Source organism: Mesoplodon mirus (genome assembly GCF_964341445.2).
Source record: "Mesoplodon mirus genome assembly, chromosome: 15".
Lineage (NCBI taxonomy): Eukaryota > Metazoa > Chordata > Mammalia > Artiodactyla > Ziphiidae > Mesoplodon > Mesoplodon mirus.
In genome coordinates, this window is record NC_138991.1 from 2,007,969 (window position 1) to 2,020,917 (window position 12,949).

The 12,949-nt window shown below is 61.1% G+C and overlaps 1 protein-coding gene across 1 annotated transcript in view; it reads right to left on the minus strand.

Annotated features, from left to right (window-relative positions):
* Positions 1-12,949, minus strand: part of CDH4 (cadherin 4) — a gene marked incomplete at its 5' end in the record, with an annotated part of 560,697 nt that overhangs the window by 42,074 nt on the left and 505,674 nt on the right. Inside the window, one exon of the mRNA XM_082644614.1 lies at positions 11,527-11,699. Within this exon, the coding sequence (XP_082500740.1) occupies positions 11,527-11,699 (173 nt within the window). The remainder of the gene's footprint in view (positions 1-11,526; positions 11,700-12,949) is intronic.

Genomic DNA, 12,949 nt, shown 5'->3' on the forward strand with positions numbered 1-12,949 from the left:
CGTCCCTGGGGTTTTCACTCATCTCCCCGTAGCTCAGCACTTAAATTTTGCAGAACATCCATCAATAATGTATCTGGCTGGCCTGGCCTAGAAAAGCATCAAAGATTCCCGCACCCTGCGCGCTCTCAGCCCTCTCCACGCAGGGCTGCCAGGACACGCAGCCGGCGGTGCAGCTTGGACCCCACCGTCCCCGCTGCTGCTGGGGCTGGGTCAGCCTGCGCCCGGTGCCGAGGGTCACTGCTGGGAGATAGAGCACACTAAGGGCCGGGCTCCTGCCCGTGTCTGGTTCTTGTGTGCTCAGCCCTCGGGTGTCCGCTCGGGGCCCGAGAACATGACTGGGGACCCACGAGATGGGTCCTGGGAGAGGAGGAGCCCCAAGACTGACGACCTTGTTCACTCAAGCGCATCGAGACTTATCCCAAAAGGCGTGGGGAGTGTGGCCACCGTGGAAAACTGGCTGCGGGTCCCGGGAAGTTACATGTTATGACCTCAAGTCCACGGCTACGTGTGCACCCGAGAGAACAGGAAGAGGCGTTCAGGCAGGTGCTGTACCTGTCTTCACAGCAGCTCCTGTCACGGGGGAAGCAGCCCAAACATCCACCAATAGACGAGGGGATGAGCAAAACGTGGCCTGTCTGTACGGCGGAATGTGATGCAGCCGGGAAAAGGAGCGACACACTGACCCCGGCTACAATGTGATGAACCTGAAACCGTGGCGCTCAACAAAAGTGGCCAGACGTGCAAAGGCCCACAGGTTGTAGCAGAACGTACAGAGCACGGCATTCCAGCAGGAGGGCAGGTCAGAGGCGGCCACGCGGAAACGCCCCGGAACAGACGGCAGTGGAGGGTGCACGGTGCTGCGAGGGTGCCAAATGCCACCAAACTGCGCACGTGAGCAGGGTGCACTTCGTGGCACCCGAATGACACCTCCAGGTGCCGGCACTACTGCCTCGTGGGGCCCCCGGGGACCTGCAGCCCACGGCCCACCCTGGTGCGGCTCACCCAGCTGGTGGCGGCCAGTCCTGCTGTCTGGGTCTGTGTGTCTCCTCCTCTTTCCTTCTCTCTCCTCCTCCCTCCCTATCCCTCTGCTGGACACAGAGGGATGCTGCACGGCCAGGGATGACCACTGAAGATCTTATGAGTCTGGAAATCTGGGGAGAAGGTGAGTGCGGAGTGGCCTCGGGGGTGAACGGCGGGGACACAGAAGGTCCCGTCTGGTCCAGGGAGATGAGGCCACCTCGGTTTCTCCTTCTCGGGGCCCCTCCGGACGACCCACTCCAGGTCACAGACACAAACACCTGCACTGGGCGGGGAGGGGCAGCTATGGCCGCTCACACACACCTCGCACTTGACTGTGGAGGGGCTGTGCCCCTGGTGTCTGCAAGCCCAGGATTCCGTGGGGCCTAGCCATTTGGGCCTGTGTGTGCATTGGGGGGACGTCCTGTGCACTGCAGGGTATCGAGTAGCATCCCTGGCCCCCACCCGCCTGATGCCAGAAGCACCCCCCACCCCCAGTCACAGCTGTGACAACCCAAACTGTCCCCAGACATGGCAATGTCCCTGGGGGGAAATCACTCTGAGAACCACAGCTCTAGGGGAGGAAACAGCCGATAAATAAGCAAAACGTGTCACAGCAGATGGTGACAAAGGCTGTGCAGAAAACTAAGGCAGAGAAAAGAAGCAGAGGATGGTGGGGCGTTAGCTTACACAGGGTGACCAGGCAGGCTTCCCTGCCGAGGGGATGCTAGGTTAGCCAGGCGCTGGGTATCTGGGGGAGAGATGCTGTGGGCAGAGGGAAGGCAGTGCAAAGGCCCTGGGGCAGGGGCTCACTGTGGCCAGGAGGCGGCCAGCGAGCGGGGAAGCGGGCACTGGAGGGTGGAGAGGGAGCAGGGGCCACGTGGACTCCACTCTGGGGAGATGGGAAGGCACAGGAGGGTTTGATAAGGCAGCGATGACCAGATTTGCATGTGGACATGATCGCCGGGCTGCTGACTGAGGACAGACTGCAGGGCGGGGCTGGGAACCGCCTGGGCGGGTGCCATCCTGGTCTAAGCAGGAGGTGGTGGCAGCTTTGGCCCAGCGCCAGGGTGCGGGTGAGATGCAAAAAAGAAGAAACAGGGTACCTCGATGGGCCAGCCAGGTGAGTTTGTGGACAGACTCGGCGGGGAGGGGGTCCTGGCCACTGAAGGGTGTGGGGAAGCTGCATGCTGGGTCCTACACGTGTCGTCGGCAGAGTGAACACGTAGGGCTGCCCTCCCCTTCTGCCAGGAAGTCCACGTGCTCCCTTTCCTTGAGACGCACGGCCCTTCTCCCTCTTTCGTCCCCACTCTTCATCGTGGCTTTTTTTTTTTTTTTTTTTTTGCGGTATGCAGGCCTCTCACTGCTGTGGCCTCTCCTGTTGCGGAGCACAGGCTCCGGACACGCAGGCTCAGCGGCCATGGCTCACGGGCCCAGCCACTCCGCAGCATGTGGGATCTTCCCGGACCGGGGCACGAACCCCTGTCCCCTGCATCGGCAGGCGGACTCTCAACCATTGCGCCACCAGGGAAGCCCTTCATCGTGGCTTTTAAGAGAATCAGGAGCTGGCCTGGGGCCTGGAGTCGCCAGGAGGATGGACCAGGGGCACTGCCAGGCATAGGCCAGCCTCTTGCTGCCTCGGGAAAAGCCAGCCTGGCATCCAGAGCCTCTGAACGTTAATCCAGAAATTGGGATTTGTATACAAAAGTCTGCTTAAATGTTGGCCAAGTTTAAACAACAACAACAAAAAGACAATAAGAAAACACATCTTGGGGCTGAATCTGTCTCTATGCTGCTGGTTTGAGACCCTGTATCTGGCTGACAAGAACAAGCCAAGGGCACAGGTGAAATCCCTGCTCCTGCTGCATAAGGAACCGGCCACCATGGTATCACCCAGGAGTGGCTCTGGGGCCAGGTAGTGTCCGCCGTTGCATCAGGAAAGCAGCCAAGTGTGTAAATGAGTGGGCATGGCTGTGTGCAAATAAAACTTTATGTACAAAAAAAGCTGCTCAGATGTGGCCGACCCCCAGCCAGCACTGCTCTGACCTCTGCCCTCCTCGGGAGCCAGGAGGGGTCAGACTCCTGTGCTGGGACCCTCGTGTCCAGAACCCTCACACCCCTCGGCTCCTGCCCACTTCAGGGGTCAGAGTTCATGCCGTCCGCACTTGTCTTCACCTTTGGCTGCACCGTTCCCACTCGGCACGCCCTCACCTTCCTCCTGCACGGCTGCCTGAGCCCTACTCTACCTGCAGGAGGTGTAGGGTAGACACAGTGCAACGTACAGTGAGAGAGTGGCCTCCCCGGGCCCCTGCCCTCCAGCCAGGCCTCCGAGGGAGAGGCAGAGGAGGGGGATGCAAAGGCGCAAGAAAGCAGCGAGGGCTTCCTGGAGAAGGTGGGCAGGTCTGGCTGGGGTTGGGGAGAAGCAGGGGAAAGGTGGGTGGTGGCCGGGTGGTCCGGCCAGAGCTCCCATCCCAAGGTCTGACCACCATCCCGCCACCCATGGGGGGCAGCCCCCAGCTGCTCTCATGGGAGGCCCAGCCCTGGAACTGCCTCCATAGCCCCTCTGCAGCCTGGAGCCATGAGCCCCTGGGGACAGCGCCAGGCCTGCTTCCCCACCACAGACGCCGCATCCCTGAGCTGATGCTCAAGGACGGATGCAGGTCCCAGCCTGGCTCAGTGAACAGGTGTGGCTGGGAAAGCATCATCTGCAGTCACACTGTGTGCTGGGAGGCCCCAGAGAGCAGACGCGGGGCTGAGGGCCTGAGCCGCTCCTGGGCGTGCTCTGTGGGCTGCATACATAGCTGTGGTGGCTCCATAACACGTGGAGAGTGCCCAACGGGGAACTCAGCTCAGACAGGGCCTTTCCGTTTGCATGCTTTCCATCTTTCTTTCAAGGAAATGCGGTCTTCTGCTTTCTCTGGGGCTTACTTCTTCCTGGGACAATGTTAAGTAGAGGCCGCAGGAGCTGGCGTCTGAGACGCCCTGGAAATGGCTGGGAACCAGATGTGCTAAAGGCAGCACCCCCGTGTGCTCTGGACGCTCACGTCTCTGCTGGGGAAGTCCTCAGCGCGGCTGCAGCCCTGGCACGGGTCCCCAGGCACTTACACCCTGGTCACCTGAGACGCTTCCCTGCACCATCTCAGTGGTTAAAACTCTCCCTGAAAGATGCCAAGAGAAGAGCCCAGCGGGTTTCTTCTGGAACGTCCTGCCCCTTGGAGCTCAGGACTCCGTGTTTGCGAGACCGTCCCATGAGTCAGGACACCCTCAGATGGCCGGGCGAGGCCAGTCTCAGACGGAAGTTGGAGGCCCGAGACCTGCCTTGGGCTACTTTTCTCCTTCCCTCTATTCTCTTTTTTGGGGGAGAGCAATGACTTCAGGGGTGAGAACCCAATGTGAGGTGGGTCACTGGCACATTTGCTGCAATCGGTAATTTTTTTCTCTGAGACCGCAAAGCCGCATTTGGTGTCTTAAAAGCAGCGTTCGGTAAAAACGATTCAAGATCAGCCAGCGGGACACACTGAACTCCGCCTTCTCCAAGACCACCGTTGCCCCCTACCTGCCAACCCCTGATACAGTCTTACAAAGAGCTCATTTTCTAGGAAAGCACATTTTCGGGATTTCCCATGTGGCCTGTCACGACGCTTCTCGGGAAGCAAGGGGGTGATGCTTGTCTTGTCACCAAAGGACCACTTTCCACCTGAGCTGGGTCACGGGAGTAAATTAGCTAAAGTCGGCAGTGGCCACGGTAGTCGTCGGGCCTGAAACGAAGCTGTCTTCATCACTCATCGCTCTCCGTGACATCGTTTCATCTGATCACCACGTAGGGTGGAGACCCGCGAAAAATACAGAAAGTGTTGGCTTTGCTTTCTTAAAAGTCCTGTGAACCATGAGATCGTGAATTCGGCCCGCCCTTGTCTGGGACAAGTTTCAAGAAGGTGAGCAGCCTGCAGCTAGCGGGCACAAGGACAGAGCAGGACGGGCCCCCTCCCGTGGGCAAACTTCACCAGGGACCACGAGGAAGTGGGTCTGAGAACAGCGGTGGCTCCAGGGAAGTCACACAGCAGAGACACCCGCCGCACCACCAGAGCACCTCCGATGACATGACACGAGAGACACTCAGCTGCTCCCGTATCATCCCAGGCTCTCCTGACATTCTAATCATCTAGAAACGCTCAATTCACATAGGGCTGCTTAATTAGACACGGCAGCAATTATGTCTGTGGATTTTCCCCTTCCTAACCATGAGTTATTCTGCTGATTCTGAAATAAGTGTCTGCAGGGTTTCCCCCCCAAAGATGTTTCTGTTCACAGAAACATCTTTCTGAGGGCATCAGCGTCCCTCAGAGAGAGAAGAGAGGTGCTGTACATGGCCCTTTGTGCGTCTGGTCGCGTGGATGTCCAGCCAAAGCCACGGAAGCTGAGGCGGTGGCCGCGTGGGAGAACCACGTGGGAAGGATGCAGCAGGCTGGGTGCCAGCTCACGAGGAGCCTTCAGGGCGCCCGGCGTGGCCTCATTACCAAACACACAGCTGAGGCCCCGCAATGTCTGTTTCCAAGTCAAGACACACTGGCCACTGCCAGCCAGAGGGGCCCAGCGTCCCACCCATGGGAGCAGCTCGGGACAGAAAGTGGACAATGTAGTGGACGGTGTCCCCAACATCTGGACACTGGCTGCCCCAGAGGGCTTGTCTTTAGTGCAGTTAGTAACGAGGGTGCATGGCACACAGTAGGTACTCAGTAAACATCACCTTGCTCCCTCCCTCTCCCCGCCACCCACATGGATGCACATCTCCTCGGGGGAGGCTTTGAGCGAGCCCCCCGCACCTATCCTCCAGCCCACCCCACTGCATGGCTCCAAGCCCCAGGCCACTGTCCCCACGTTCCCAGCTCCCACTGGTCCTGGGTCCCTGCGCGGCCCCTCCCTCTGGGCCTCCAGCTCAGCCGTCCACACTCTCCTCGTGCTAACCTCGTCTGACATGGGCCCTGGGGACTGAGTCGTGTCTCGGCCCCTCCCCATGTCTCTCCTTGCCCCTCAACTGGAGCTGGGGACACTGGCCACCCCCCTCGGATCACATGCTCCCTTATGGGGACGCCGCCCCAAGAGCGGGAGGCAGAGGTGCTGGGAGAGAGATCCATGCACGTGACACGGGCCACGCGGGCCCACGGGAGGTGCTTCTGTTCCCAGGGAGCGTCACACGCACACTCAGCAGCTGGGCCTCCTTTCCACTGGCCACTCCAGGCTCCATGGACCGTCTGAGATTCCCAAAGCCTAGACACGGATCCCCCCCGGTACTTGGGACAGTTTTGAGGGTGCATCCAAGTGCCAAGAAGTCAGACGGACTCACAGTGGGAGATGGTTCCCGCTTCAATTCTGGGCTGGAAAAGCTCAGTCTGGGGCCAGGGTTACAGGAGGTTAACCCTCCTTATGGAGACTGAGAGAGCGGAAGGGGCGGGGGAAGACGGGAGGGAGGGCGGAGCCTAGGGTGCAGATCGCGGAAAGGACACACCAGCGGGCGGAATCTCACACACCCCGCCCCCCGCGTCCCCCCCGCCCCGCCCCAGCCAGCGGCCCAGCACAGGCTGAGGGCAGGGAGCCGCCTGCGTTCAAATGCCAGCCTTCCCTTCCCCGCTGTGTGACTCTGGGCAAGCTTCCTCCCTCTCTGTGCCTCGTCTTATCCATGAACAGAGACTACACTGAAGCGCCTGGATTCCTGAGCAGAAAGAGGAAAGGCGGCCGGCCGAGGCAGGAGGAGGCCCCTGGGCGTGTGTCCAGGTTTGGGACAAGCAGTGCCGTCCCCGCTGGAGCAGGGCCCTCATGGCAGCGGTGGCGCCAACAGCTCCCACTTCTCGAGCAGCTTCGACGCACCAGGCGCGGAGCCCAGCCTCAGGCCTGGCCTGGCCCCCCGAGCCTGTGGCAGGAGGGAACCCCCAGTAGAGGAGACAAGCCCACATGGCATCTCCCCTGCGCTGGGCTCTGCAGGAACTGGGCCGGTTCAGTGAGAGCAGAGGGGGTCAGGGAGGCCTCCCTGAGGAGGTGACGTCTGGTGAGAAGATGGGAAGGACCAGACGGCCGGGGAGGGGAGGGCTCGAGGCTGAAGGCTGCGTGGTCGGCGGCAGGCCACGGGGTGGCGGGGCCTCAGAGCACTGGCCCCGCCCGCCACCCTCCCCCGCTCCCTCTGTCCGGGGCTGTACTTTCCCGAGCTGGGCTCTCCCAGGCTGCCCACCCCAAGCCCGAGGCCTCGTGGCGCAGCGGGGAAAGCGTCCAGGAGGAGCGGCCGGCAGCTGTCTCGCGATCATTGCCGCCCACGGTCCGCAGACGCGCTAGTTAGTACAGACTTTCACTTGACCCGCCTGAGATCCAGCAACCACCTGCTCGGGGGGGAGCTGGGTGCACAGCTGGCGTGACTGGCCCAGCGGCCGCCCCAAAGGAGAGGCCAGGCCTCCGGGCAGGACGGAGCCGGGTGGAGGCCGGAGGACGCAGGGTGGAGCCAGGCGCCATCCGGCTGCTTCCGCCCACTCGGCGGGGCTGGTCCCCGAGCACCTGCCGGTCCCTCTGGTGCCGGGCAGCCAGGTGCCGCGCGGGGGCGCAGGGCGAGGATGGGGCAGGAGGGTCACCGCCGGAGCCAGGAGGAAGGTCCACGCGATTCTGCAGTGACCAAGAGCCTGAGACAGTGGGTGGCTCTGGAGGTCCTGGGTCTGCTTTAAGTGAGGGACGAGGTCAGGGTGAGGGTGGGCCTTGGCAGTGGGCAGGCGCGGAGGAGGCCACCAGGTTCCCTTAAGTGAGGGTGCACTGCCCGGCACACCCACTGGGATGTTCCCCGTCCTCCGGTGTCCGCGGAGCAGGTGTTCAGGTTCGTTCCCGGGGAAGGAGGGGCCTCCAACGGCCGAGCGAGTGCTATGGCTCCCGCTCCAGGGCGAGTCGTGTTGCGGCGACAGCCCTGGCGGCTTGGTGCCGGCCACACTGATGGGACCTGATGGCTCGCCCAGCCGGGCAGGGCCCTCGCACATCACGTCCACCCGCCCGGCCAGCTCCCACTGATCTGCAGGCCCGGCTCTCAGGGACCTTTTTGCCTGTCAGCCCCTCCCCGTCAGGTGCCGCTGTGGCACCGAGGAGGAGGGATGGCCCACCGGGCCCCGAGCGGGGCGGCTGCCTCAGGCTAGGCTGCCAGACGAGGCAAAGAAAACCAGGGACCGTTCAGTTATATGTAACTTCACACAAACAACTGACAAGTTTTGGTATGAATAAGTCCCATGCAATATTTAGGACACACTTGCAGGAAACACGATCTGTGTTTGTCTGCAGCTCAGATCTAGCTGGGTGGCCTATGTTTTACCTCGCAGAGTGGAGCCTCTCCTGGGGTGCACCCTGGAAAGGGTTAAGAATCCAGGTTGCCGGGAGCAGGCATGGGGTTAAGAGATGCATTTCAGGGATGCGTTCCTCTAGCCTCAGGATGGCACACGCCTCACCCAGGTGACACGCATGTTCCCATTTCTGAGATGAGGAAAACGAAGCTTCCTCATGGCTAAACAGTGTTGACCATTATGGAAGGAGCTGGGGGTGTCCACGGGTGGCCCCAAGGCTAGACGAGGCCCACAGATGTGTGTCATTTGCCTTGCACAGAATTTTAAAAAATGCCAACCTGAGGCTTTCCCTGCTGTCTGCTCCACTAAGGCCCTGGTGGGGCAGACCCTCCCCAGGCCTCTCCACCCCTCCCCTCACGCCCCAGCGTGAATTCTGGCCCCTGTTGGCGTCCAGAGTTTCCAGCCTCAGCACCAGGGGAGGGCCTGGGTCCCGGGGGTCACGCCTCTCTTGAGCTCCCGAGACCCTTCGGCCCTGGGCAATTAAGAGCCCCTGCAGCCTTGCCTTTCTCATCTGGAAAGAAATGCTACTACTGGGATTTCCCCCCAGGGTGGTTTCAAGGACTAAAATGTGATAACGTGCATTGTACAGTGCCTAGCCCGCACTGACCTCCCATGGGGTCCCTGGGGCGCCCTGGTGTCTAGAACAGGCTCTGCCCACGGGCGGGAGCTCGGCACATGCTTACAGAAGAATGGAAAATGAGTAGCAGAAATGCCCACGAAACGTTGGCGGTACTCCTCCTCCCACTGCTCCTGGCCGTCTGTCCCTCCCTCCACACCTGCTGGTTTGTTCATAAATAAACGCAAACCGGAACGGCCCGCACCCCACCTGCTCAGGGAAGCAGGGGCACGGCATCCAGAGCTGCCCTGCGTCTTCAGAACCGGCAGCTTCTCCGAGCTTTCTGAGGTGGGGCCTCTCCCTGCTCTGCAGACTTCCAGAAGGGTCCTCTGGGTGCTGCCCCTTTGTCCTCTAGACAGAGGCCCCAGAAACGCCTCTTTCCTCCTCCAAGGCCCGACAGCACAGCCGGGCTCCCAGCAGAGCCATGCAGCCGAGCTGCTCTTCATCTCTAACGGAGGTCCGGGTGCTCGGGGCCCGCCTCTCTGTTTCCTGAACCTGAAGTCCACACTCATTAAGCAATGAACAGAAGCTCTTTAGAGGTGGCAGAGGCCCGTTGAGGCTGTGCCAGGCAGGGCGCGGGGATGTGCCTGCCTGGGAGGTGGACAGGCCCCTCTGCTGCTGGGCTGGGGCCTGAGGCTGCTGGGATCTTGGACTTCTGGTCTCCAGAACCAGAAGAGGCTACATTTCCTTTGTCAGGACAGCCCTGGGACACTCATACAACTCCCTTCCCGGGACAGGACAGGGACGTCCCTGATGCTCCCCCCCCGGCCCCGCCTTCTGTGGATGGTAGACGATGCTCTCTCTTTATAACCCACGCCACGGCCTGAACTCATCTATCTCGTGGGGACTGATCCCTCCCGCCTGTTTCTCCCTCCTGCACAGTGAGCCCCACGCGAGCAAGGACACCACTCGCCCTGTTTACTGCTGTCTGCCCAGCACCCTCGGCAGTTTCTAGCACAAAGTCAGTGCTCAGTGAAAGTTTTTGATCGAAAGGAGGAGCCTGCTGAGTGGGATCTGTGATGGCTCGGAACTGGTTAGACGTCTGGTGTGCAGCGCTCAGGAAAAGCGGGTCCTTAGTCCCAAAGAGAAGGAAACATGATTGATTCTATCAGCCTCCAAGGCTCAGAGCAAGGCCACCTCTTCTGAGAAGCCTCCCCTGATTTCTCCACAGTTAGCTCCATTCATCTCACACCACCACCTTGTGGACACAATCCACTGCCTACACACACAATCCACTGCATATACATGTGATCTACCGCATGTACACATGTGATCCACTGCCAGTACATAGGATCCACCGCACGTACACATGATCTACTGCATATACACGTGCGATCCACTGCCTACACACGATCCACTGCCTACACATGTGATCTACCGCATATACACGCGATCCACTGCCAGCACACACGATCCACTGCATATACATGTGATCTACCGCATATACACGCGATCCACCGCCAGTACACATGATCCACCGCATGTACACACGATCCACTGCATATACACGAGACCCACTGCCTACACACGATCCACTGCATATACACGAGACCCACTGCCTACACACGCAATCCACTGCTTACACGCATGATCCACTGCAGCACATGCACTTAGGTTCTGCTCCCCACCCCTGGCCCTGGGGGCAGCCACCGTCTAACCAGCTCCACATCCACTATGCCTCACACAGCACTCTGTCCCCACATCTGCTAAGTGAGGAAGGAGCAGGCGGGGCACTTGCTCGTGTTCAGGGGTCACCGTGCCCAAGTTCAGCCTTGACCCTGGACCTCAGACAGGAATTTCCTTGGAGCAATGCTTCCAAAGCTGACCATGGAGAAGGACGTGTGCATGCGTGTGCGAGAGTGCGTGTGAGTGTCTGCATTCATGCACAGGCCCCAGTCACACCACACTGCTCTCCCGAAGGTGTGAAGACACCCTGGGTGAGGCTAGAGCCTGGAGAAACACTGTGGTACATGGGGATGCCCTCCCTCCCGCGGCAGGTCGGAGACCCTGGGTGGGGAGAGACGGGGGATGGTTCGCCTCCCTGACGGCCCACCCCATGCGGCATCACTATCCCTTCCGAGGGACCACCTCCCTAGCTGAGGGCAGCAGGCTTCTAGAAGCCGGACAGAGCAGCTCTTCATTCCAAGGGCCAACTGCAGGGCCCTGTCCAGGCCGAGCAGGCGCCCATCACGGTCCTGGGGAGGGTCCTGGGGCCTTGCTGGATCCTCTGGTACATGAGATGGAGGCCTCGGGTCCGCCTGAGGCCTGTTCTGAGCCCTGGGGGCTCTGGCCCACCTCCCCCATCGCACAACTCCACTGACACGGGTCCCAGAAGACGTATTTACACCATGCAACTTAAGCCCCGCCGGGCACTGTCCCTGCCAAGCCTCACCCAGGTGGGACCACGTGGCCCAGTGCCTGGAGACACCCTGCTGTGCCTAGTGGGAAAGGTCCCCCCGCCCTGGTGGCGGCGGCGGCGGCAGCACCAGCGCACCCCCCCCTGCCCTCCCCGCCCCACGGCGGCCTCCTCACCTCTCGGTCCAGGCCGGCCGCCACTGTCACGATGTCCCCTGTCTCGCTGTTGATTGTGAACATGTTCTGGGAGGGGCTCTGCGGGGTCTGGGTCACGATCCGGTAGCGCACCATCCCATTGGCCGTGGTGCCGTCGTCAGCGTCGCTGGCTGTGACCGTCATCACGTAGGTGCCTGGAACAGAGATAGCAGCACACGTGGACTCACCAGCCACACCTGCCGCGGCCCCGCGCCCGCACCCCGGCAGACGTCAGCCGGGACCACGTCTCCCCGGAGGCGGGACGTGGTGTGAGTCCTTCCCCTCCCACGGACAGCAGGCCTGCCAGGCCCTGGGAAGTGCACTGTCCCTCCCAGCCCCACACACTGCTGCAGAACCACCCGCGGGTTTCTTGCCGGGCTCAAGTCCGCTCTGAGGTCGTCAGCGGGCAGAGAGACCGAGGCCCTGGAGCGGGGGGAGCCGCCTGGGGACAGCGGAACCAGCGATTCTGGCTCAGAGCCCAGCACTCTCCCTGCTGGGCCACACGGCCCAAGGCGCTGGCCGGCAGCGTTTGCCGAGGATCCAGATCCCACGTGGAGGACTGCACGGCCGCGACTCGGCACGTGGTAAAAAAAAAACAGGGATGGGTCTACAGAAGGGGCATAACAGGCACGTGAGGAAGCTAAGTGAGAAGAGCCCCCTCGGGGGGAAGCTGTGCACACGGGGCACAGGGGCAGACGGAGCAGTAAATCCAGGGTGCGCGTGGACACGTGGTCACCCGCACCTCTGGGCCCGGGGGGTGAGCCGCCCACGCCATTTCCCATCCACATGCCAGGGTTGAGGTCCACAGGGGACGCTCCGGCATGGTCCCCTGGCTCCTGAGAGTGGCACGTGGGGCTCCTACTGGCATCCTCCCTTCCCCACGGCGGGAGGCCCTGGTTGGATGGCACACCCCTCCCCTGGCCACAGTGATCGGGTCCGCGGTGGGCACCCTACCCAGTCAGAGCCTGTGATCAAGGCGGAGGTGCTCGCTGGGGTTACTGGGAAGCCAGCGAACTGTCGCTGCCGCTGGCCTTGGTTGGGTCAGCGTGTGAGGTTGGGGCTGTGGTCACTCTGTGCCACAAGGAAGGAAAGCGAAGGACAGGGCCATCTCGGAGGAAACAAAACCAAGAGGGGCTCGGGTGACCACCTCCTACCGGGCAGCCCCTGGGTCAAGCGGCACCTGAAGCTGTTGCCGCTATACTTTAAAAAATTAAGGCTTCTTTTATAAAGTGGTTTTAGGTTCACAGCAACACTGAGGAGAAGGTACCTTACAGACTCTTTATGCACCTGAACCGACATATTCCCTTCTTGCCTTATGTCTTTTCAGTTTGAGTTTTTGTCGCTTGCAACCCAGAGTCCTGACTGGCACAGGCTCCCGGCCCTGTGACGGCCCCTGGAGTCGTGG